At 49.5% G+C, this 21,626-nt stretch overlaps 1 protein-coding gene across 1 annotated transcript in view; it reads right to left on the bottom strand.

The window, feature by feature from the left end:
- CIB4 (calcium and integrin binding family member 4) overlaps positions 1–4,504 on the bottom strand; it is a 47,786-nt gene extending 43,282 nt beyond the window's left edge. Inside the window, exons 1-2 of the mRNA XM_032653213.1 lie at positions 4,396–4,504; positions 3,942–3,976 (exon numbers count right to left, since the gene is read on the bottom strand). Coding sequence (XP_032509104.1) covers positions 3,942–3,976; positions 4,396–4,449 — 89 coding nt within the window. The 5' untranslated portion in view covers positions 4,450–4,504. The remainder of the gene's footprint in view (positions 1–3,941; positions 3,977–4,395) is intronic.
- Positions 4,505–21,626: the final 17,122 nt, after the last annotated feature.

A 21,626-nucleotide genomic window follows, 5' to 3' on the forward strand; every position in this document is an offset into this window, starting at 1 on the left:
GGCCAGGACGGGGCCTGGAGACTGAAAATTTGGGGGACCTCAAGGTTGCTAAGAGGATAGAGGGGCCTTATGGCCAGGTCAGCCTGAGCAGGAGCTAGGGGCAAGGCTTCAGGCTCCCACGTCAGATCCACCCCGAGCCCTAGATCGTGTCAGGAGCCATCCCTGAGTGATACAGCATAATCTAAATTGCTCAAACTGAGTTGGGTGGACCCAGGCCCAGCCACAGAGGTCTAAAGGAAGCCACACGTGCCCTTTTTGAGTCAGGTCCCAGACCCGGGGTCTAGAGCCACAGCTGAAGATGAGGGCCCTGGAGGGCCAGTGCACGGAGCCCAAAGAGACATCCGGAAGGCAGGAGTTTCTAGGGCAGCACATTTAACCAGAAGTCATAGAAGGCTGACCTGAAAGCTGAGGATGAAAGGGACCCAGCTCTTTTCAGAGAGCAACGGGATGTGAAAGGAGATTCCCACAGGCTAGAAATTTAGGGTGGACAGACCCCTTCTTGGAGAGCTGAGCCAAGGCAGCCCTGGACGGGGAAGAAGCTGTGACATGTGGTCTGCCTCTCCCAGTATGTGTCGTCTGCAGATCCAGTGACCAGGCCTTTATGCCCTATGCAAGCCACAGGTGGGAAAGCATTTAGACGAGGGCAGAGGCACTCTCCTGCAAAGATGACCTGTTTATCAGTCTCTGGGTCACTGTTTTTCAACTGGCTAACTCCATCCAAGTGTAGTCAACCAAGCCACGTTCCTTTGTCACGTTTGTAGGAAAATCACAGCACGTTGTCAGAGGTGACGTCGGAAAATTGTTCAAAAGCGATCGGAGCTTAGTCAGGCTCAACTTGGCCGTGGCAGCCCATGACGGCTGCTTTCTCCCCTGAGCATCACGTACCATCTGCTCCCGGAGCCACGGCAAGTGCTGCTGGGCACCCATATCGAAGCTGCCCCTTCACGTTACAGACAGTGCGTCCACACGAACGCTAATGTAGTCAGTGCCCAGGTCCCCTCCGAGGAGCTGACCTAAGAGCAGCGCGTGCGCGTGTCCCGTTCCTAAGGTATTCTCTGTGTGTGTGCGTATGCATGGATGTATAACACTTTATTTTACAAAAACTGTAGCGTCCTATATATACCAGTCTAGTTTACCAAAGTAAGACAGATAAATCGGTTAAAAAAGCCAATAGCGCTATAAGGCTCACAATTAATATCACTAATACCCAGTGTCCTATACCACCTTTTTACCCCTGCTCTCCAGAGGCGGCATTTAAAAGAAAAATATGCTATTTCTCTTGGTTTTTCCTTAATATTTGCATAGTATTTCTAAAGACACTGCTGATACTGCCGTTTATTGGTATTTTTTTCATTATAGACTTTATTTTGTGCCCTCTTACTATTAAAAAAAAAGAGAGAATTTCTCTCTCTCTGTATACTACTTCTCCTTCCCCTAACTTCCCAATATAAGACGAGTTGCCTGAATCAAAATTCAGTGTTTATGTTATTATTATATACATATTATTTTTACATTTGTATATATTATTACATATTATGTATGTATTATTCAAACATTGCTCACAGCTGAGTTCCCTAGTGCAACGTGATTACATTTTTCTTTCTTGCAAGACTCTTTGTTTTTCCCAGAGTTAATAATCACTTTGTCTTCCTTTTGCTTAGGTTTCAGTGTTTCTATCATTATTTCATCCCAAAACTTTCTGCAGAACTCTAAAGTTGCTCTTAATAGGGTTATATACATCACACCACCTATAGGTTCATTTTGTTTTCTTGGGGGCATCACTCTTGGAACTCCTAACTCTTTAATTCTAATCTGGACTCATTGCTGGCCTGCTGCATGCACCAGTATCATGGGCTTTTCTTCACTGTCATCTTTGTAATTCCATTGTTTGACATCCTCTGTTTCCTGGTGCCCTTGTCTTCCTTTTTTTTTTTTTTTAGTTTACTTACTAGTTTTAATGGAGAACTTAGTTTACTTATTAATTTTAATGGAGGCTCCGGAAGCTCCCTGAGGCAAGGTGCATGAGGCACATGTGAGGAGCCCTAGCGACCCAAAGATGATGTGAGAGTCTTTGAACTTTCTGGATGGAGAGGGGAGCAGGCATATCCATGCTCAAGTGCTGAGAAGATAAATTGGCACAGCACAATCCCATCATCCCTGTCAACATTTTAAACATAGCCACCCTTTGCCCAGCATTTCTATAGCTAGAAATCTCTCTTATGGATTTAATCTGACCTGTTGGATAAGCTCTTCATACATAAATATTTGTTTACTATAGCATTCTTGGTAGAACTAAAACCCATAAACAACTTAAGTGTACATTATGGGGTGGGTAGTAAAATAAATGATATATCTTTTATAGGAAAGAATGCTCCTTAGCCATTAAAAAGAATGAGGCAGGTCTCTATGTGCTGTATGTGAAACTAGCCAACGTAAAAACTTAAAAAAAAAGGTCAAGGACAGTATGATGCTTCGCTATAAATGGGTAAGTGCTACAGTATGAATGGGATAAAATTTTTGAAGGATGCTTATGTAGATCTATGAAATTTTTTTCTGGAAGCCTCGATGTGAAAGTAACTGTGAACAGTGGCTATCTTCAGGGAGAAGGCCTGGGAAGGGGAGGGAGACATTTCCTTTTTTTTTTTTTTTTTTTTTCCGGTATGCGGGCCCCTCACTGTTGCGGCCTCTCCCTTTGCGGAGCACAGGCTCCGGACGTGCAGGCTCAGCGGCCATGGCTCACGGGCCCAGCCGCTCCGCAGCATGTGGGATCTTCCCGGACCAGGGCACGAACCCGTGTCCCCTGCATTGGCAGGCAGACTCTCAAGCACTGCGCCACCAGGGAAGCCCCTGACATTTACTTTTCACTTAGAAGTTTCTAGGCTACTTGAATTTTCTAGCCATGCTCACATATTACTTTTAAATTTTCATTTCATTTTTATTCAAGTGTTCCTTTTTAGAAAATATCAAAAAGGATGTATGGGTAGTAGGATATTGGTTATTTGGAGTTTTGTCCTATTTTTCTATATTTCAAAAAGTGAGCAACTATTCATTTTAAAGTGAAAGTGATGTAACCCCGTGACTGTCCCTGGTCTCTGTCACTCCCTGTGCCCCCGCCATCTCTCAGCCCCCATCTGTGCCTGGGGAGTCTCATGCTTGTGGCAGAATCATTGCCCCGCCTGGCACCCTGAGTGGGAAGTGTGGCTTCCAGGCTGGGCGTGATGTTGGGGAGGGTGAGTCCAAGCTGAGACAATGAGGGGAGAGAGCCCTGTGGGTCTAAGGATGGTCTCCTCACTCCAACCTCACCCCACCCACCCCAATGCCTTAGTGAAGCTCCTTTATTCCTCTAACAAGTTTGAGCTCTTGGCCCGGGGCCGAGCGCTCACACATCTCCATGCCGTCTACTCCCTCCGCAGTCCCATGAGGGATCCTCGTGATGGTTGTCTTGGCCTGGAGCCTTCCCCACTGGCCATCACCTGCATGAGAACAGGGGCTGTGGACTGCTCACCCACACTCCCAGTGCTGAGAGGCACTGAAGCAAAGCTTGGGAGGGAAGGGAGGGCTACGAGAGATTCAACAGCACATCAGCTTTACCCAGCTACTGGGTTCTGCAGCCAAACGGGCTTCAGACCTGTTTCCTAAGTCCTTTCCTCCTTTGGCTCATCATCCCAGGGAGGCCCTGTCCACCTCTGTGATTCTATGAAGAAACCTTGCCTTGGATCCCATAGCAACCTAAGGCCTGACTTTTCACTCAACTGTAGTCAGGCCCTGGGAATCATGACCTTGGACCCTCGGGGTTGGGGTCCGTCTCTGCCTGGCCACTGCCAGCCTCATCTCCAGGACTCTGCTGTTCTGAGCAGGGACCGTACTCGAGGATTTGAGTGAGGCTGTACCAGGGCAAGACTTCGGCTCAAGGGGAGGGAAAGGGGGCCCCCTCTACTCACCACAGGATTTCATCTCTGGTCAAGAAGGTCAAGGCCTGCAACAAACCACAGAGAAGTGACCTGCCCGCTCTGTCCAGCCCTGCCCTGGCCCCCCGGGGAGCGGGGAGCTTCAGGGGTTGATGAGAAAAAGCTCGTGCTCTCATTGCACAGCCAGGGAATGGAGGCTCCCAGCCCTGGGCAGTGGATACCTGGGGTGGTGCAGAGGAGGTAATGGTACCCCACCCTCCTCCCCCATCTCTGATGGTCTTGGGAGGGAGCATGTTGGCACAGACCTGCAGAAAGGATCGGAGACAAGGCTAAAATCCTGGGCTCTGGAGCAAGAGACAAGCCTCGGAAGGCTGGTCCGGGTCAGATGGATGTAGGTTTAGTGAAGGCGAGGGCCACCGCAAGAGTTTTCCCACCTGCTTCGGGAAGCTTCCACCTCTGCCCAGAATCTCCTGCCTGATCTACCCACCTGGTATTCTTCCAAGTCCTCCCAGTTCATCTGGTACCTCAAACATTGCCCCATGCCAACCCTACCCTTTTCTCTGCCAGCAGTGGAACCTCAGCCCCAAGGGCTCACCAGCTGTGCACCAAGTGATCGGTTGCCTTGGTGACCTACATTCCGCCTTCTGCCCATTCTACCTGAGCACCTGAGTGGGCGAAGAAACAGATTCTTTTGGTTCCCGAGGCTAATAGACATCACTCCCCAAACAGCAAACAGAAAGTCAGCCCAATAGCAGGTTTGAGAGTCACACTGTCGGCACGTGCCACATGCTGACAAGGCATGTGATCTGGGGCAAGTTAACCAACCTCTCTGGGTCTTAGTTTCCTCATCTGTAAAATGGGGATGAGGATCACGGGATTGTTGTGAGGATTATTTGAGTCAATACAGGTAACGGTGCCTTGTACGTAATAAATGCTTGACAAGTGTTAGCTATTAGAACCACGCCCCAAGCACTATGCCAGGTGTGGGATGAGTAAGCATAGACTTTGACATCAAGACGTGGCCCAAAGAGCACAGAAAATGGCATTTTACCCATCCGTCAGGTCCCTGAAGGAGCAGAGGGCACAGTCAAATCAGGATCATATGAAGAGGGTCTAATAAAGGGACTCTTCAAAGACAAGGTCAGGGAGTGTGGAAATCACCCGGGATAGTATGGCATCCGGGTCAGAAACCACAGAGCTGTTACCAGTCCTGGACCAATGCCCATGGAATCAATATCCACACGCCACCCCCTCCTCTTCCTCTGATCTCCTGTGGGGACTGAGAGCAGAGTGGAGAGAGAATCTGGAAAGACGGAGAAGTCCAGCACAGACGTCAGTGTTGCCCGCCAGGAGGGTCCTCCCGAAGCCACCCCCTCCCCTAGTCTCAGTGCCAGTGTCGGTTTCCTGGTTCGTGTACCCATGTCCTTCCACATGCTGTCCTAGGTAAACATCCCAGGGGCTTCCTGATAGAGCTAGTTTACATCTCTGGAAATGCAGCTGCTCATTTTTCTTCATCTGCCCTCCACAGAGATGGAGACTTGCAGAAGAAACCCAGGAGCGCTTAGTCCTTATTTACTGGACAGACACAGGTAGAGTATCCACAGTATGTCAGGTGCTTGGCTTGACCCTGGGGAGAGATAGGTGAATGTGGTCTCAGCCCTCGAGGGATGGATACTTGCCACACACACACACACACACACACACACACACACACACACACCATGGGAGATGGAGTAGAGATGTCATCAGAGAGGTAATACGAGTTATGAGTATTTAGAAGAGGAGACCGCTGGACGGAAAGTCTTCGTGTAGGAGGTGGCATTTAAGTGGTTGTTATAATGTCATGGTTAAGAATGTGGGCTGCCTGCATCACTTCTTGCTGCATCCCCTTGGACAAGTCATAAAACTACTCTGGCCCTCAGTTCCCTCAGCTTTAAAACGGGAATAATAAATCCCTACTTTATAGGATTATTGCAAGGCTAAAATTAAATGATAGGTATATAAACCTCTTATATAGCAAGGTAGCTGGCACGTGATGAGTTCTCCGTAAAGGGTAAACAATATTATTACTTTTTAAAGTTGGGCCTGGAAGAAAGCATAGGATGTTAGCAGGCAAAGTCAGTAATTACATCCCATCTTCTGGCAAACCATCTGATCTTCTATTCTCACTTATTGAGCGGCTTCTCTCATCAGGTGTGTCCATAGGAGCTGTCTCCTGTGCTCAAAGAGTCCTGGGGAAGGCCGAAGCTGGTGAGGTTCAGGAATGCTGTGGGGTCACTCAGCTGGCCAGGGCCAAGGGAGGATCCGAAGCCTGGATTGTCGTTGCAAGCCTGGGCATCCCCACAGTGCGGGGTGGGAGCCAGGGGAGCTGCAGGGCCGCACCCCAGACGGCTGTTTCCTTCTGAAGTTTCGCTCAGCCCTCCTGTCCCATGAGGTGCCAGTGGCAGCGCTGCTGGCATGTGCCTTTAACACCTCGTTGACACTTGCTAAAAGGAGAACAAAAACAAACTAGCGGGAATTCTCTGGCGGTCCAGTGGTTAGGACTCCTGGCTTCCACAGCAGGGGGCACGGGTTCGATCCCTGATGGTCAGGGAACTAAGATCCCGTAAGCCACGCGGCTTACTTAATCAACTCTTTTTTTATTATTATTAATTAATTAATTAATTTTTGGCTGTGTTGGGTCTTCGTTGCTGCACGCAGGCTTTCTCTAGTTGCGGTGAGCAGGGCTACTCTGTGTTGCGGTGCACGGGCTTCTCACTGCAGTAGCTTCTCTTGTTGCGGAACAAGGGCTCTAGGCGCGCGGGCTTCAGAAGTTGTGGCTTGTGGGCTCTAGAGCGCAGGCTCAGTAGTTGTGGCACACGGGCTTAGTTGCTCCGCGGCATGTGGGATCTTCCCAGACCAGGGCTCGAACACGTGTCCCTTGCATTGGCAGGCGGATTCTTAACCACTGTGCCACCAGGGAAGCCCCTCAACTCTTTCTTGAGCCCGGCAGTGAAGACAGAGTGATTAAGCCAAACAAGGCGCTGCCCTCGTGGCACCAGATGCCCATAGGAAAACCAACATCCCTTCGATTGTGGTAAGGGCTATAAAAGAAATAAAGCAAGGATGGAGAGGGGGTGGGGCTGGGGAGGTTTCCTGAAGAGTGGCCATTTGAGTAGAGACCTGAGCGACAAGGAGAGTGAGCCAGGCTAAGTCTGGAGAGTTTTCCAGACCCAGAAAGCAACAGCATCCAGCTAGAACTTAAGGACACTGTTTAGTTTTCCTTATATTTGCTTATATTGTCTATTCCTTTTTTTTTTTTTTTTTTTTGCAGTATGCGGGCCTCTCACTGTTGTGGCCTCTCCCATTGCGGAGCACAGGCTCCGGACGCGCAGGCTCAGCGGCCATGGCTCACGGGCCCAGCCGCTCCGCGGCATGTGGGATCTTCCCGGACCGGGGCACGAACCCCTGTCCCCTGCATCGGCAGGTGGACTCTCAACCACTGCGCCACCAGGGAAGCCCCTGTCCATTCCTTTTTGAAACTGATGCAGGTTTGCCATTTCTACCTGTGATATGTTTCCTTTCTAAATATATCTGTTTGATGAAAAGAAATAGGAGCCCATCTAGAGAAAAATATTAAGTAAATAATTAGACAGGTGGTAAAGGAATATGCCAGAAATCACAGAGGTGTTTCTCTCTCATCTCACACACAGGTAACCAAGGTTTGCAAACTCTGCTACCCTCCTCACTCCTTTAGCTTTTATCCCCTCACAACTCCCACTCCCCAATCTCTGCCCACTCCACCCCTACACACAGGCTCTCATCCTAGAGAGGGTTTTCATCCGTTCCTACAAATAACAATAGTAACAATAAGAATATCACCTTACATTTGCATCGCTTTGTAATTCCGAAATGCTTTTCTATGTGCCATCTCATCTGCTCAAGAAATAAAAGCCTATGCTCCTTTAAAAAAAGAAAAAGAAAAAGAAAGAAAAATTCCCCATACAATTCCGCCTTCAATGCACTAACCAGCAAGCGTTCCTACCCTCCTCCAGCCTGTCAAATCTCTCAAACTCCCCTTTTGGCAGGGGTTCTGAAAGGGGTGTAATTGAACAGAGAGCAGGCCCAGGCATGCCCTGACAGTTCTACACACTTCCCCTCCAGGGTCCATCCCTGCAGGAATCCTCTGCGTGGGACAAAATGCATTCTTTGCAAGGTTTCTCTCACCTGCCAAGGAACTCCACCAACTGTTAAAATTGTAACCCCTGCTCTGACCTTGATTTAGATGTCTCTTCAGATTCAAAAAGGACTGAGAAGGAACTTGTATCCAGAATACACAAAGAATGCTAAGAATTCAACAATAGAGACAAATAGCCCAACTAAAAAAATGGGCAAAGGATTTGAATAGACGCTTCTCCAAAGAAGATATATATGAAGGAGCACGTGAAAAGCACCATCATTAGCCATGACGGAGATGCAAATCAAAACCACACTGAGATATCATTGCACACCCACTAGGATGGTGAGGACGTAGAGAAATTGGAGCCCTCCTACACTGCTAGTGGGAATGTTAAATGGTGCAGACGCTTTAGAAGAGAGTTTGGCAGTTCCTCAAAATATTAAGCAAAATTACCATATGTTAAAAACAAGACAACAGGCCCCAAATGGAGTCACTCATGCTAAGCCCCACATCACCAAACTGAAACTTAATTACAGTTTCAGCTCTCCCAGAAATGGAATCTTAAACCTGTCACTAGTGAAGTCTGATAGACCCCTGCCATCTGTTAAAGGAAGTGACCTTGTGACTCCAATCTACTTTTTGCCACTATACCTTCCTTGTTCCCCCTTCCTTCTGCCTATAAAAATCTTTCCTTTCATACAGCTCATCCGAGCTCCTTTCTGTCTGCTAGATTGGATGCCACCTGATTCATGAATCCTTGAATAAAGCCAATAAGAACTTTAAAATTTACTCAGATGAATTTTGGTGTTTTTTTTTAACACATATGACTCAACAATTCCACTCCTGGGTATATATCCAAAAGAAATGAAAACATTTGTCCACATCAAAAACTCGTACATGAATGTTCATAGCAGTATTATTCATAACAGCCAAAAGGTGGAGACAGCCCAAGTGCCCATCAACCGATGAACATATAGATAAAATGTGACATATCCGTACAATGGATCATTATTCGACAATAAAAATAACTGAAGTATTGATACATGGTATGATGTGGATGAAGCTTGAAAATGTTATACTAAATGAAGGAAGCTATTCGCAAAAGGCCACAGATTGTATGATTTTGTTTATATGAAATGTCCAGAATAGACAAATCCATAGAGAGAGAAAGTTAGATTAGTGGTTGCCAGGAGCTAGCGGGAGGGTAGTGTGGGTGGGAGGGGTTACTGCTAATGAATATGGGATCTCTTTTTGGGGTGATGAAAATACTCTAAAATTAGATGGTGGTGATAATTGTACAACTGTGTAAATATACTGAAAAACACCGAGTTGTACACTTTGAGTGAATTGTACAGTAGGTCAATTATATCTTAATAATGTTTTTACTACAAACAATTTCAAGGAGTGTTTATGTCCTAACTTAGTGCCTGACACATAGTAGGCCCACCATAAATATTATTAAAGGAATGTGTAAATGAGATATTGGGTTTTGAAATCGTTTCTGATCTATTTCCTCAGCCTGTGGGTCTTGTAGCCCAGGGGGGCTCCACTCACTATAGTTATTCAGTGCTGGAGGCAAGGGGACATCTTGCTCAAGCAAGTCACTGCCCAGCTCTGAATATCAGCTAGGCTGTTTTTTGTTTTTTTGCGGTACGGGGGCCTCTCACTGCTGTGGCCTCTCCCACTGCGGAGCACAGGCTCTGGACGCGCAGGCTCAACAGCCATGGCTCACGGGACCAGCCGCTCCGCGGCATGTGGGATCTCCCTGACCGGGGCACGAACCCGTGTCCCCTGCATCGGCAGGCAGACTCTCAACCACTGTGCCACCAGGGAAGCCCTAGGCTTGTTTTTTGAATTCCCTGCAACTGAGCAGACTGGAAAGCCATCCTCTGTCTGGAGAAAGGATTTTCTAAATTCCTTTGGTGTGGCAAGAGGCAGGTCTGGGGGTTGCAGATCCTGGTCTCTGTAGGGGCATCCTGGCAGGCAGGAAGAAAAATGGTGGAAGTCCTGCCCTTCTCGTCTTGGGGGCAGAGGGGATGAGGAAGGTAGTGAGGACGCCGGGGTGCTGAAAATCTTGGTGCTCGAATCACCCTACTACGAGGTCACGGGGGGGGTTGGGGGAGGGGTCGGGGGGCTGCACACCTCTAGAGGTCTGCCTGATGGTCTCAGCCATTTCCAGCACAGTGCAGAGCGAAGGTGCCCCAGTGGCAGGGGAGGTGTGACCGCGGTGGGGCTCCTGGCCTCCCTGGCCATGCAGGGGACCCTGGGGCACAGGGAGAACATCAGAGGGGCTGAGAGCTCAAGCAAAGACCTGGCCAGGATGCAGAGCCCAGTAAGGCACTTTTCCAGAGGCAAATGGGACACCATGGACCCCTCACAGTGCAGGTCAGCACATTACCCTGAAGGCCAGGTGTGACTGTCATGCCTCATTGGACCCAGGCAAAGATGCACAGAACAAGCACGGATCCAAGGAGGCCTCCCCATGGCCGGGTGAGCCTGCTTCATGTACCCAGATACCGACTTAGGGGAAAGAAGGGGTGACAATAACCTGAAACACTGAATATTTACACAGGGAGACTGGTTCATCCAAAGAGATTGTTTAAACCAGTTCTTTAGTTTCCCACTTATATTGTCTGGGGGAGAGTAGGATCGTTATAGCAATGGGGGTGGGGAGGGAGAGTAGGATCCTTATAGCAATGCGAGTGGGGAGCAGGGAGTTTGAAAGAGTAACTCTTCAAATAGACAGGATATTTATGTGGGAAATAGTCATTCAACTTGGAAGACACTGAAATATTATTAACGGTAAGTCTAGGGAGTGGAAGCTTGAGAGGAAAATCCGGGCAGTTTTAGATAATAAACTCTCTTTTCCTTGCACACACCAAGGAAAGTCTCGATGGCCAGGCCAGGAGGAGAACACTGAATTAAGAGCAGCTGGAGGGGGCCTGGGAAGCCAGGGGGAGCTCGGGCCTGGAAGGGCTGGTCCACGGGCCCTGGTGACCTTCACCAGCCAGACAAGCTAGGCTGGAGCCTGGACACTGACAGTGGGGAAAGGAGGGGAAGGGTAGGGAATTCCAGCCGGTCACACCCCACACTGCCCAGTGCCTTCAAGTGAGACGGCCTCTCACCACGCCACATGTCACCTTCCCGGTCATGCTCATCTCAAGGGCAGTTCTCCTGCCTCTGTGTCTGGCTTCTGGGATGAGGGTGGGGCGTGGGCCTATGCTTGGAGAAGACAGAGCCTCCTTACAGATGAGTAGGGATCCCCAGGTGAGGTAGGAAGCAGGTGGGTACACCTGGGCACAGTGCAAGTCTGACACTAGCTATCTGTTGTTAGTGCAGCCCTCACCGGTGAACGACACAGTCCTCCACAGGACTCCCCTCACTTCAGACACCAGCTGCAAGTTCTGGGGTTCCCAGGCCACCTGCACTTCTGCTAAGTGGCCACTATTCCCTCGGGTCTGATAATTCGCTAGAACAATTCACAGAACTTAGGAAAGTGCCATACTGATGGCTACAGTTTTATTATAAAGGGTACAAATCGGGACCAGCCAAAAAAAGAGACACGTAGTGTGAAGTCTCAGAGAGTCTCAAATGTGAAGCTTCTGTGTCCTCAGGACGCATCACCCTCCTGGACCACTGATATGTAACATGAACCAGGAAGTGCTCACCCAAGCCTGAGGTCAGAGTTTTTATTGGGGTTTCATCATGCAGGCATGGTTGACTGAGTCATCAGTCATGTGACTGAGCTTCATCTCCAGCCCTCCACTCCTCCGCAGCGCTCAAAACCCAACCCTCTAATTGCATGTTCGGTCTTTCTGGCACAGCCAGCCCCCATGATGAGTCATCTCATTAGCATGAGCTCAGACATGGTCTGAATAGCCCACCAGGAAGAGTGAAGACACACATTCCTTTCACTTGGGAAATCCTGAGGCTATAATGGTTACCTCCCATGGGCCAGGGACATAAGCTATCTGAATTCTTTATTACACAACACTAGGAAATCTGGAGTGGGGTTGGGGTACAGTCAGAGGAATGGAGAACTAGATCCAATCTTCTGAAGAGAAAGAGACCCCTTCCTCCCCAAAGAAGAGTGAAATTTATTTGGGAGTTAAACAGATTTCCCCAGAGGAAGAATTGTGGACAGAGAATATCTTGAAATTTAAATCTTCGTGTTCTTTTCTACCTTCTCATAAGAGACTTTTTTTTTTTTTTTAGTCTCCCATTCACATTGCCTGGGGAAAAAGTAAAATTGTTATAGTATAGGAAAAGAGCTAGAACCAGCCAATGTTCCTTGTTTTATGAACAAATCAGACTTCTGAAAATCCAGAAGGAAAGCTGAGGGAAGCAAGAGACCAGAGTTTATAAAAGAAGGACAGAGAAGAAGTATTATGCCACCAGAGAGGCAGGGCAAGGGTCTCCCAACTGAGACCACTGCCACTGCCAGGCCTGGGGAGCTCAGAGCCTGCAGACAAACCATTTAACTGTTGAGGGAGCACCACTCTGCCCAAAGAGAAGGGGCACACGAGCGACCCACTTCCTCACTGTGGGGCCGGAGCTCCATCACGGGTCCAGCCAGCTGTCACTCAAGGAGGATCCAGCAGAACATTTTGTTTCCCAAGGCTCTGCTGAACCCCATCTGAACTGCCCAGGTGGACAGAAGCCCCACCTGCATTTTCAATGTCCCAGGATACCACAGAGCTCTGCAGAAAAGAGGGTGGGGGGCCTGGACACTCAGAGGGTGGAGGACTGGTGGGGGGATGGGAGCCCCAGCTCCCGTTCTTGCATGGGGCTGGACAGTGGTGCACCTGCCTCTTTGCGACTTGTATCAGATGCCTTGGTGACCCAGGTCCCACTCTGACTTCTGGGGGTGCTGCGGGGACAGGTCTAAGAGAGCTTGGTCCATCCCAGAGTGTTGCCTGAAGGATTCTCCTTGCGTTTTCTGTCCCAGGATTGCTCTATCAAGAAGCTTCCTCAGCCTGCGGGTAAGCACAGCCCAGAAGTTCAGGGTGACACTCCCTGGGGTGACTGTCCACCAGTCAGGCTGGGAACTGGTGGAGAAAGGCTCCCACGCCTGTGCTTCTGAGCGACAGCTCTGGGAGGTGCTCTGTGGCTTTTCAGCAGGGCCTGATGAGGTTATAGCCCTTGAGACAGAGTGATCAGGACACACACACCCCAGCTGGGCTTTTCCTCTTTCTCCACCTCTCTCCCTAGCCCCTCACTCCTGCTCCCTGGGATGGGTTCTCAAGTAACCCACCTGCACAAAAGTCCTGGTTTCATTCCTCCTTTCAGGGACGCCTTCGTTGGGCACCCATGGCATTGTTGGGAGCCTCTGGGGGGCGCTGCCCTGCTACGTGAGAGAAAAAGGACACTCCAAAGACTTTGCATTCTGATTGGAGCAGTCCTGAATTTTTAGTTCTAAATTCCAATAGACTAACCTCAAAGATCCCCTAGCTGGACCCCTTCATTTTACAGTAGACTCAGGGCCTGGAGGAAAGTCTCCTGAGATCCCGTGGGGAGCAGGGAAGAGCAGGGTCTGGAACCCAGCTCATTCCCTGGTCTCTTCCCTCCCAACAGCCCTCTAAAAGCTGCTTGCTGGAGGTCACTGAGCTGGTTGAATGAGATCCGATCTGTGGAAATGTCTCGTAAACTGCAAAGCATTATAAAAATGCTATTTGTCATGATTCGTGCCAGACCTAGGACTGGAACCCAGATCTGCTGGCTCTCCGGCCAGTGCATTAAGCCCAGCAATAAGAAATTGCATTAGACAGCAATTTAGAATTCCTTATTTTTAGAGTCACGCTCTCAGAGACACTTGCTAACTAGCAACCCCATCCCAGCCTCCCTCTCTCTGCTGGGCACTCCCTGCACTGTGTTTGGCTGGCTGGGTGGGGAGTGCCAGCTGACCTCTATCTTTTATCCTCTGATTCAAAAAACTATTTACAACTCCTCTAAGATGTCTCAGGGACCTTGCTGGTGCTGAGGACATGGTGGTGACCAGACAAACATAGCCCTGGCCTTAAGGAGATTGGCATCTAATAGGGGAGAAACGTAGGCAGTAATCACTTGGTTAACTATTCAATTGTTTCTGTGCTGGTGCTGTGAACAGAGTGCAGGACACAATGACAACACCACCAATTCTAGCGGTCAGAGAGGCTCCTTGGAGGAAGGGACATTTAGCAGAGACCTGAAGGGTGGACAGGAGAGAAGCAGACAGGAGAGAAGAGTGTCTCCTGGCAGAGGAGCCCCCAGGGAGAAAGGAGCTCAAGGTGCTGGCAGAGCCAAGAAGGGCCTAAGGGTGGAATGTGTGTCAAGGGCACGAGTCAGGCAAAGCGAGGCTGGAAGTTGGGTTGGGGTAGAACTTGTGGGCCCGGTGGCTCCTTGAGGGTGTATCTTCAAAACTTTCCTAAAAGCAATGGACGTCATTGAAGGGTGTTATGCTGAGAAATGACATAGTCATATTTTTGTTTTCAAGGGGTCATTCTGCTCATAGAGTGGCTGGCGAACATGCTGGAAGGAGGCCAGCCCGGCTTTGGGGAGGAATGTGAGGAGACTCCTGAAGAAGGAGGGAGGGAAGCAGCGCCAGAACAGGGCTGCGGTGGCGAGAAAGACAGAACTAGGTGAGTTCGTGTGACGTTTTAAGGTGGAATCAGCAGCACTGGGGATTGGAAGTGGGAGGGGAGGGAGTGGGGATTGCTAATGGGGACCCTTGGATTTCTGACATAAGCAGCAGGGTAGATGGAGGACATGCCCCTTCCTGAGCTGGGAGCCTGGGGGAGGGACAGACTGGGGAGGAGAACGATTTTGGACATGTTGAGTTTCTGTGTAACAGCCTCCTGGAGATGACAAGTGGCAGTCAGGTACGTGGGGCTAAGAGCTCCGTGCTGGACACAGACATTTGGAAATGTCCAGGCATAGGTCATAGTCAGATGTCATGAATTAGATCTGCCTGGGACCGCAGTGGGGATGGAGACAAGCTCCTTGACCTCAGGGAGCTTACCTTCTTTTTTTTTTTTTTTTTTTTTGCGGTACGCGGGCCTCTCACTACTGTGGCCTCTCCCGCTGCGGAGCACAGGCTCCGGACGCGCAGGCCCAGCCGCCATGGCTCACGGGCCCAGCCGCTCCACGGCACGCGGGATCCTCCCGGACCGGGGCACGAACCCACGTCCCCTGCATCAGCAGGCGGACTCCCAACCACTGCGCCACCAGGGAAGCCCAGGGAGCTTACCTTCTAATGGAGCAGGTAGAGGATTCCACTTCTTGTAATATCAGAGTGGCTCTTTTGAGACCAGTTCTCTCACCAAAAATAAGCTGGACAAAATCGAAAAGCCTTTTTTCTGCAGCCATTTGTTTGAAAGGTCAGGATCCCAGAGAGATGGGAGCATATGGAGGTGACGTTTGGTGCTACTTTTCCCCTTAAGGTATCCCTGGCTCGTGAGCAGTATGGGGCCAAGAGGCTAAGAACCAAGGAGAAAGCAGTGGAGAAGAATCTGAGAACTTGAGTTAGAGATTCTGGCGATCTCATAGAGTAAGGAAACAAATTTGGAGTTCAAAATAGCCGGACAGGTAGGGCCTGAGGGCCAAGATGTCTGGGAAAAGAGAGGAGAAGAGAAGCACGGTAGGTTAGTTCACAATTCCCAGGTCCTCTTCCCCAAAGGCATTTGCTGATTCACGAGCAGCATCCCCCCAAGTAGTGAAGGGCTCCGCGCAAAGCACGGACGAGAGACTAGAGAGCTGAGCGGAGTTTTGGCGGGAAGATGGGGCTGGGGAAGCAAACTGGGAATCAAAGGCCCACCCAAGAGGAAGGACCCTAGAAAAGAACCCAGGGTCCCAGGGAGAACCCCAGAAGGGTGAGGTGCTAGGAGCCTGGGTGAGCCAGAAACAGAGCAGCCTTCAAAGTCTGACCTCCAGCTTCAAGCCAGCTCAACCCCAGGTTGGATTAAGATGGCGTTCCGACGCTTGAACTGCCTTCCAGAAAACCAAATAAATCATCTCTGATGAAATGTCACATCAGTCAGAGCCGAAAATGTATCTCCATAATAGAAACAGACCCACAGGTGATCCAAATAGTGGCGTTATCTGATGCAGTACAGATTTTTAAATCACTGTGATGAAAATGGTCAAGAAAATCGACGACAAGATGAAGACTTTCACCAGAGAACTAGAATCTATGTATGCAAAAGAATCAAATGGGAATTACAGTGGCGTGGATAGAATTTGGCAATTAATATCCTTGAAGAACAGCTAACAACCTTCCATTGAGCCAGGAGAAAGGGCACCCCAGGGGCAGGTAAGTACCCTGTGAAACCCCACAGGTAGCAGCCTGCAAACAGGGTGGAGGGCAGGGTGTTTGGCTGGCAGAGCCAGCGGCAGCATTCCGTGCAGGAAATTCAGGGAAGGCCAGCTGGCACTGCATTATGCTCGAATTTGAACGTTGGATGAAGAAATTAGAGTTCCGTTCTGCAAAGAGTGAACAGTAGTTCTGTTTGTCTGTGTCTCTAGGTTTACTTTGCCTCAGGATCAATGTAGAAAAAGTTAAAAAAGGAAATGACATAGTTTGCATTCTTTTTTAATTACTTTTTTCAAGCATTAAGAAATTCAATATTTGCACCAGTACTTAAAGCATTTTTAATTGTTTCTCCATCCAGGAAGAGTTTCATCTTCTGGGCTATTTTTGTAACACTCCATAACAAGCCTATATTACAGTTTCGGACAGTAGCATTGAACTTTTAAACAAATTTTGGCATTTAGCAAGACCTTTCTTGGCTAGTTTATTTTGTCCTTCCTTTGCTGACCTTGTAAACTACTTAATTGCGAAATGTGGTTTGTCTCAGAGCGCCTCTTAAACATTGTATTCTTTAAAATAGAGATTTTTCCATTGCTTGGGAGACCAACGGCCATATCCTCGACACATACAGCAAAGCAGGGCTCCTCCCTTCCACTTACTTAGAGACATATGGTTTTCATCAGCCACTTCTCTTCTTGGCAGGAAACCTGGCAAAGGCTTACGTTTTATTTAGCAAATAGCCCACCCCTCTCACATCAAGCCCCTACTTGCTGTTCTCTCTCTTCCGCCATCCCAAGTGACCCTGCCTCCTTCTCCACTCCCAAAGTGTGCCCTCAGTCCCCTACCAGGCAAACCCAATTGACTGAGTCGCCCACCTGCCAGATCTGGTCGGTGGAGCTCTAAAGCAGGAAGTCAGCCCGAAGGCCTCTGGAAGTTGGAGCTGACCAAGCTGAGTGTGAACTGTCTTTCAGAAGAGAGGGTTCCTGAAATTAGATCAGCTGGCCAGCTGGAAGCTCTTCCTCACTGCTACAGAGAGACTGAAGTCCAGGGATTGAAGACCACTGCCATTTGGGTTGTCCTGCCCCCATTCTGATCCAGTGGGGAAGCCCAGTGCCGCTCCCTTGCCAGGCTCCCCCACCTTCTGTTCCCACCAGTTCTTACCCTTCCTGGTGTCATTGTGAGGGAGCTTTCTAAGCTGGCAGCAAAGTTTGTTGAGCCCTCAGTCCCCCTGACCATCCTTCCCCTGGAGGCTGGCTGAGCCTCGCTGACATAAACATGGCCAGAAAAGAAGTACCTGAGTGCTGGTAAGGATGGCCCTAGACTAGGTGCTGAGGGACCCAGGCGGTCCAGCGTGCTCACCACCACCATACTTACTGCAACAACTGACCATTTCTGCCTCCAGACATACCGTGAATCCATGCTCGTTTCTCCACCTGTGGGGGCAGAGGCTGTCCTGGCTCCTGGCCCTGGGGGTCCAGGATGCTGGGGTTCTGAGGGGCTGGAGGGAGGCCAGTGTGGCTGGGGCACAGTGATAGAGGGAGAGTCTCTCAGGATGAGGCTGCAACAGTGGGGAGAACAAGATCCATCTGGACTGCTTCCCTTCAGGGCCCGGAAGGCACTGGAGCTCTGATTTAGACACAGATGAACACTTCCTGAGGCTTTGCATCAGCGGGGTGCCCCAGTGGGTGCTGGGGACTTGCCAGGGCTCACCATTCTTTGACCATGTCACACACTGTGAGACCCTCAGCCTCATAGAAACAGAGTGACCCCAGGCAAGCAGCAGGGCTCCTAGGACCTTGCTGGAGGAGGGAGAAGAGGGACTTCCTATGGTCCCCGTGGCTGGTTCTCCAGCTTGGGGACAACAAGCACTGGGAAGTAAGGGCTTGGGTTATTTTGAGAAGGCTTGTGTATTGGGGTCATAGAATAGGGTTCTGGAGGTGCTGATAAGGCAGGGGTGCAGCCAGAGGGGGAAGGATATATCAAACTAGGTGGGTGAGGTCAATGGAAACATCTCTGGGCTATAGTTAAACTTGAGCAGCAGGAAGGAAAAAGCTGTGATTTAAACCACCAACGAAATTACTCTAGCACTTCTGCCTTCCAAGGGGGCGGCCTAATTCATATCAAAGGGATGATGAATCCTCAACATGCTTACAGAGACGGGTAGGAGAAGGAGTTAAGACCAATAATTTGATTGTGTTAAGGGCAAAAGTAATTTTAAAACTGGTCCTTAACATTTTCTGGGCAGGCAGAGATTGGCCCGGACGCCATCTGGGCAGAGGGTGGGGATGAGCTGCTCCACAGGGGAAATGATGCTGTGGGAGGCGGGCTCCGGTCCGGGCTGGGGGGCAGGGGGGAGGGGGAGTGAGGCTGGAAACGTACTGGATGCTGTGGGGGTGGGGAAGAGCAAGGGAATAGCTGATATGCACCAATTTTTTTTTTTTTTCCCAGTACGTGGGCCTCTCACTGCTGTGTCCTCTCCCGTTGTGGAGCACAGGCTCCAGACGCGCAGGCTCAGCGGCCATGGCTCACGGGCCTAGCTGCTCCGCAACATGTGGGATCTTCCCGGACGGGGGCACGAACCCATGTCCCCTGCATCGGCAGGCAGACTCTCAACCACTGCGCCACCTGGGAAGCTCCGCTGATATGCACCTTTAAGGTGTTCTCCGTACGAAGATGCAACATGGCTCTCCCAATTATATGTAGGAAAATGTGTCACACACGCCCTATGCTAGGGCTACTTTGGGGAGAATCAAGGGAAAGGATCTATATTTTATATGTGTCTTGACACAGGGCAGAGAGAAGAAAACAGCTTCAGGGGACAAAAGCATAAAAAGGAAGAAAGAAAGAGGGGGAGAGAAAGGAAGAAAGAAAGGGAGGGAGGGAGAGAAGGAAGGAAGCAAGGGAGGAAAGAAGGAAGGGAATTAATTCAGTAGAAACAGGTAAGAGGGAATTGGGAACAAATCCCCCAAAAGTCTTGCAGGAAACCCCGGATTTCCCTCTACTGTGGGTTGAGGGTTTGATCCATTTTCCCTTGGATATTCAAAGGCAAGGTGGCCCTCATAAGGCCATAGGACTTGGAAACACCCAACACGGTAGACATAGGGTTTTGATTTTATGTGTAACTTAGTAATGAGGAAGAAGAAACTGAGCAGGACCTGGTGAGGGTTTGAGCAGCCTCTAAAGGGCATTGAGGGGCTTCCCTGGTGGCACAGTGTTTGAGAGTCCACCTGCCGATGCAGGGGGCGCAGGTTCGTGCCCCGGTCAGGGAAGATCCCACATGCCGCGGAGTGGCTGGGCCCGTGAGCCATGGCCGCTGAGCCTGCGCGTCCGGAGCCTGTGCTCCACAACGGGAGAGGCCACAACAGTGAGAGGCCCGCGTACCGCAAAAAACAAAAAAAATAAATAAAGGGCATTGAGGAGATCCATCAACTAGGAGTTTAAGTCCAAGCCTGTTCTGTTGAAGGCAGGTCCTTGGATCACTGTAACCAAGGGGGTTATGGAAACCCTTGTAGGATCTTGAAGGAAGTGGGCTCACTATTCCCTTCTACACACACATACACACACACACACACACTCACATCCCCTCAGATAATGATAAGGACAGGTTTGGCCCGAGTGTCTCCCTGCCCCCTTCCCCTTGATGTTTCTTGAAGCCTCTTTTAAATTATGGATCAGCTCATTAATGGCCAATTAAGATGACTGAGTGGTTCCATCTATATTTCAGGGAAACCCTGGGATCCTTTTGGCCAATCATGAGGACACACTCCTTTCTACCTTCCCTTCCACTTAGAAACTGAAGTATTCAAGGTGCTGGCCTCTGAGAACTCCCTGAGGTAGACCCAAGTTGCTTCATTCTTTAGAGAAGTGTAGATACCTCAAATCATACATTGCTATGACCAGGCTCATCCAAAAGTCTTCCCCAGCACTTGATCCACAGATATCAACCTTTGATCTCAATTTCTCCAGAGAAGACCCCATCATGTCCTTGACTGAAATACAACCCTGAGAGAGAAGGTCCCCCAGGGACACTGGTGTGTACATCTCCATCTAGAGGAGGATGACTTTGCAGGGAGGGGTCTAGAAACCATCTCAGATGTCAAATGAATTGAGGATATTGAGTCTAGGGAAGAGAAAGTTAGGGAGAACACACAACTGTCAGTGAGCATTCTCTCTTATGAGCAAGAGAAATGTGACAAATCAGGTTAAGTGAGGAAAAATATATATTGGCTCATGTATTGAATAAAACGAAGGATTGTGTAGGCTTCAGGAATGGCACACTCTCTGTTTTCGAGAAGATTGCAATCAGCTCTACCCAACTCAGATGGAATAGGTTCCCCACAGGAAAGAAGGGATCTGTTACCACAGGAAGGCAGAAGAGGTATTGGCCAGACAAAGACAGTAGATGTCCACTCCAGCTGTCTACAAATTTATGAGATATTCATTTGGGTTTTCTTTCTATAGCTTAATATCCTTCAGTGGCTCACCAGGACCTACAAGATAAAGTCCAGTTCCTTCAAATGACTTACAAAGTCCTCCAGGGAGCTCTGCCCCTGGCTCCCTGCTCAGCTGCCCCTCCTACCACTCTGCCCAGATCTCTCCCCAAGGTACCTTTACACCCAGAGCCAGGCAGACCTCAGTCCCTCTGCCCAACGCATGGGCCAAGCTCTCTCCTAATTCTCTACACCACGGCAAAAGACAAGTTAACAACATTGCCTGAAATCTTAGGGAGGAAAAGGGAAGTACACTCCAGAAAGTATCCTATCATTGTTCTCAGAAGTGGCTCTGCTGAGAGCCCACAGTCCCGAGCTAACTTCAATGTTCTTTTCAAGCCCACTCCCCACCTCACGCACAACTACCTCCAGGTGGCCAGGAATAAACCTCCTCCCACCATCAGGCATCTTCCAAGTATCCCTCTTCCTTGGCGTTCAGGTCTAAGCAATGACCCCATGCCCAACCCAGCTCCTGGAAGTAGTTCTTCCCTCTTACTCCCCCTGAGATCTGCCTCCCAAGCCCTCTTGTCCTGCCCCAGAATCTGCCTCTTCTATGCATTACTGACAATAGGAATATCAAAACAAAATACCTGCCAGGACATTTTCTAAAAGTTAGAATGGTCAGGTTAAAACAGCACTTTGGGAGGGACACCCACTCCCAAGTCTAGATTGGGCTGTGCCAGGCCCAGTCGGGTTTATTTGCACAGTTGTTTTCTCCAGTCTAAGCTGAAGAAGTGAGCACTTCTCTCCCACATTCTTCTCCATCTCAGCTTCTTATCTTGTAC

Source organism: Phocoena sinus, chromosome 13 (genome assembly GCF_008692025.1).
Source record: "Phocoena sinus isolate mPhoSin1 chromosome 13, mPhoSin1.pri, whole genome shotgun sequence".
Taxonomy (NCBI): domain Eukaryota; kingdom Metazoa; phylum Chordata; class Mammalia; order Artiodactyla; family Phocoenidae; genus Phocoena; species Phocoena sinus.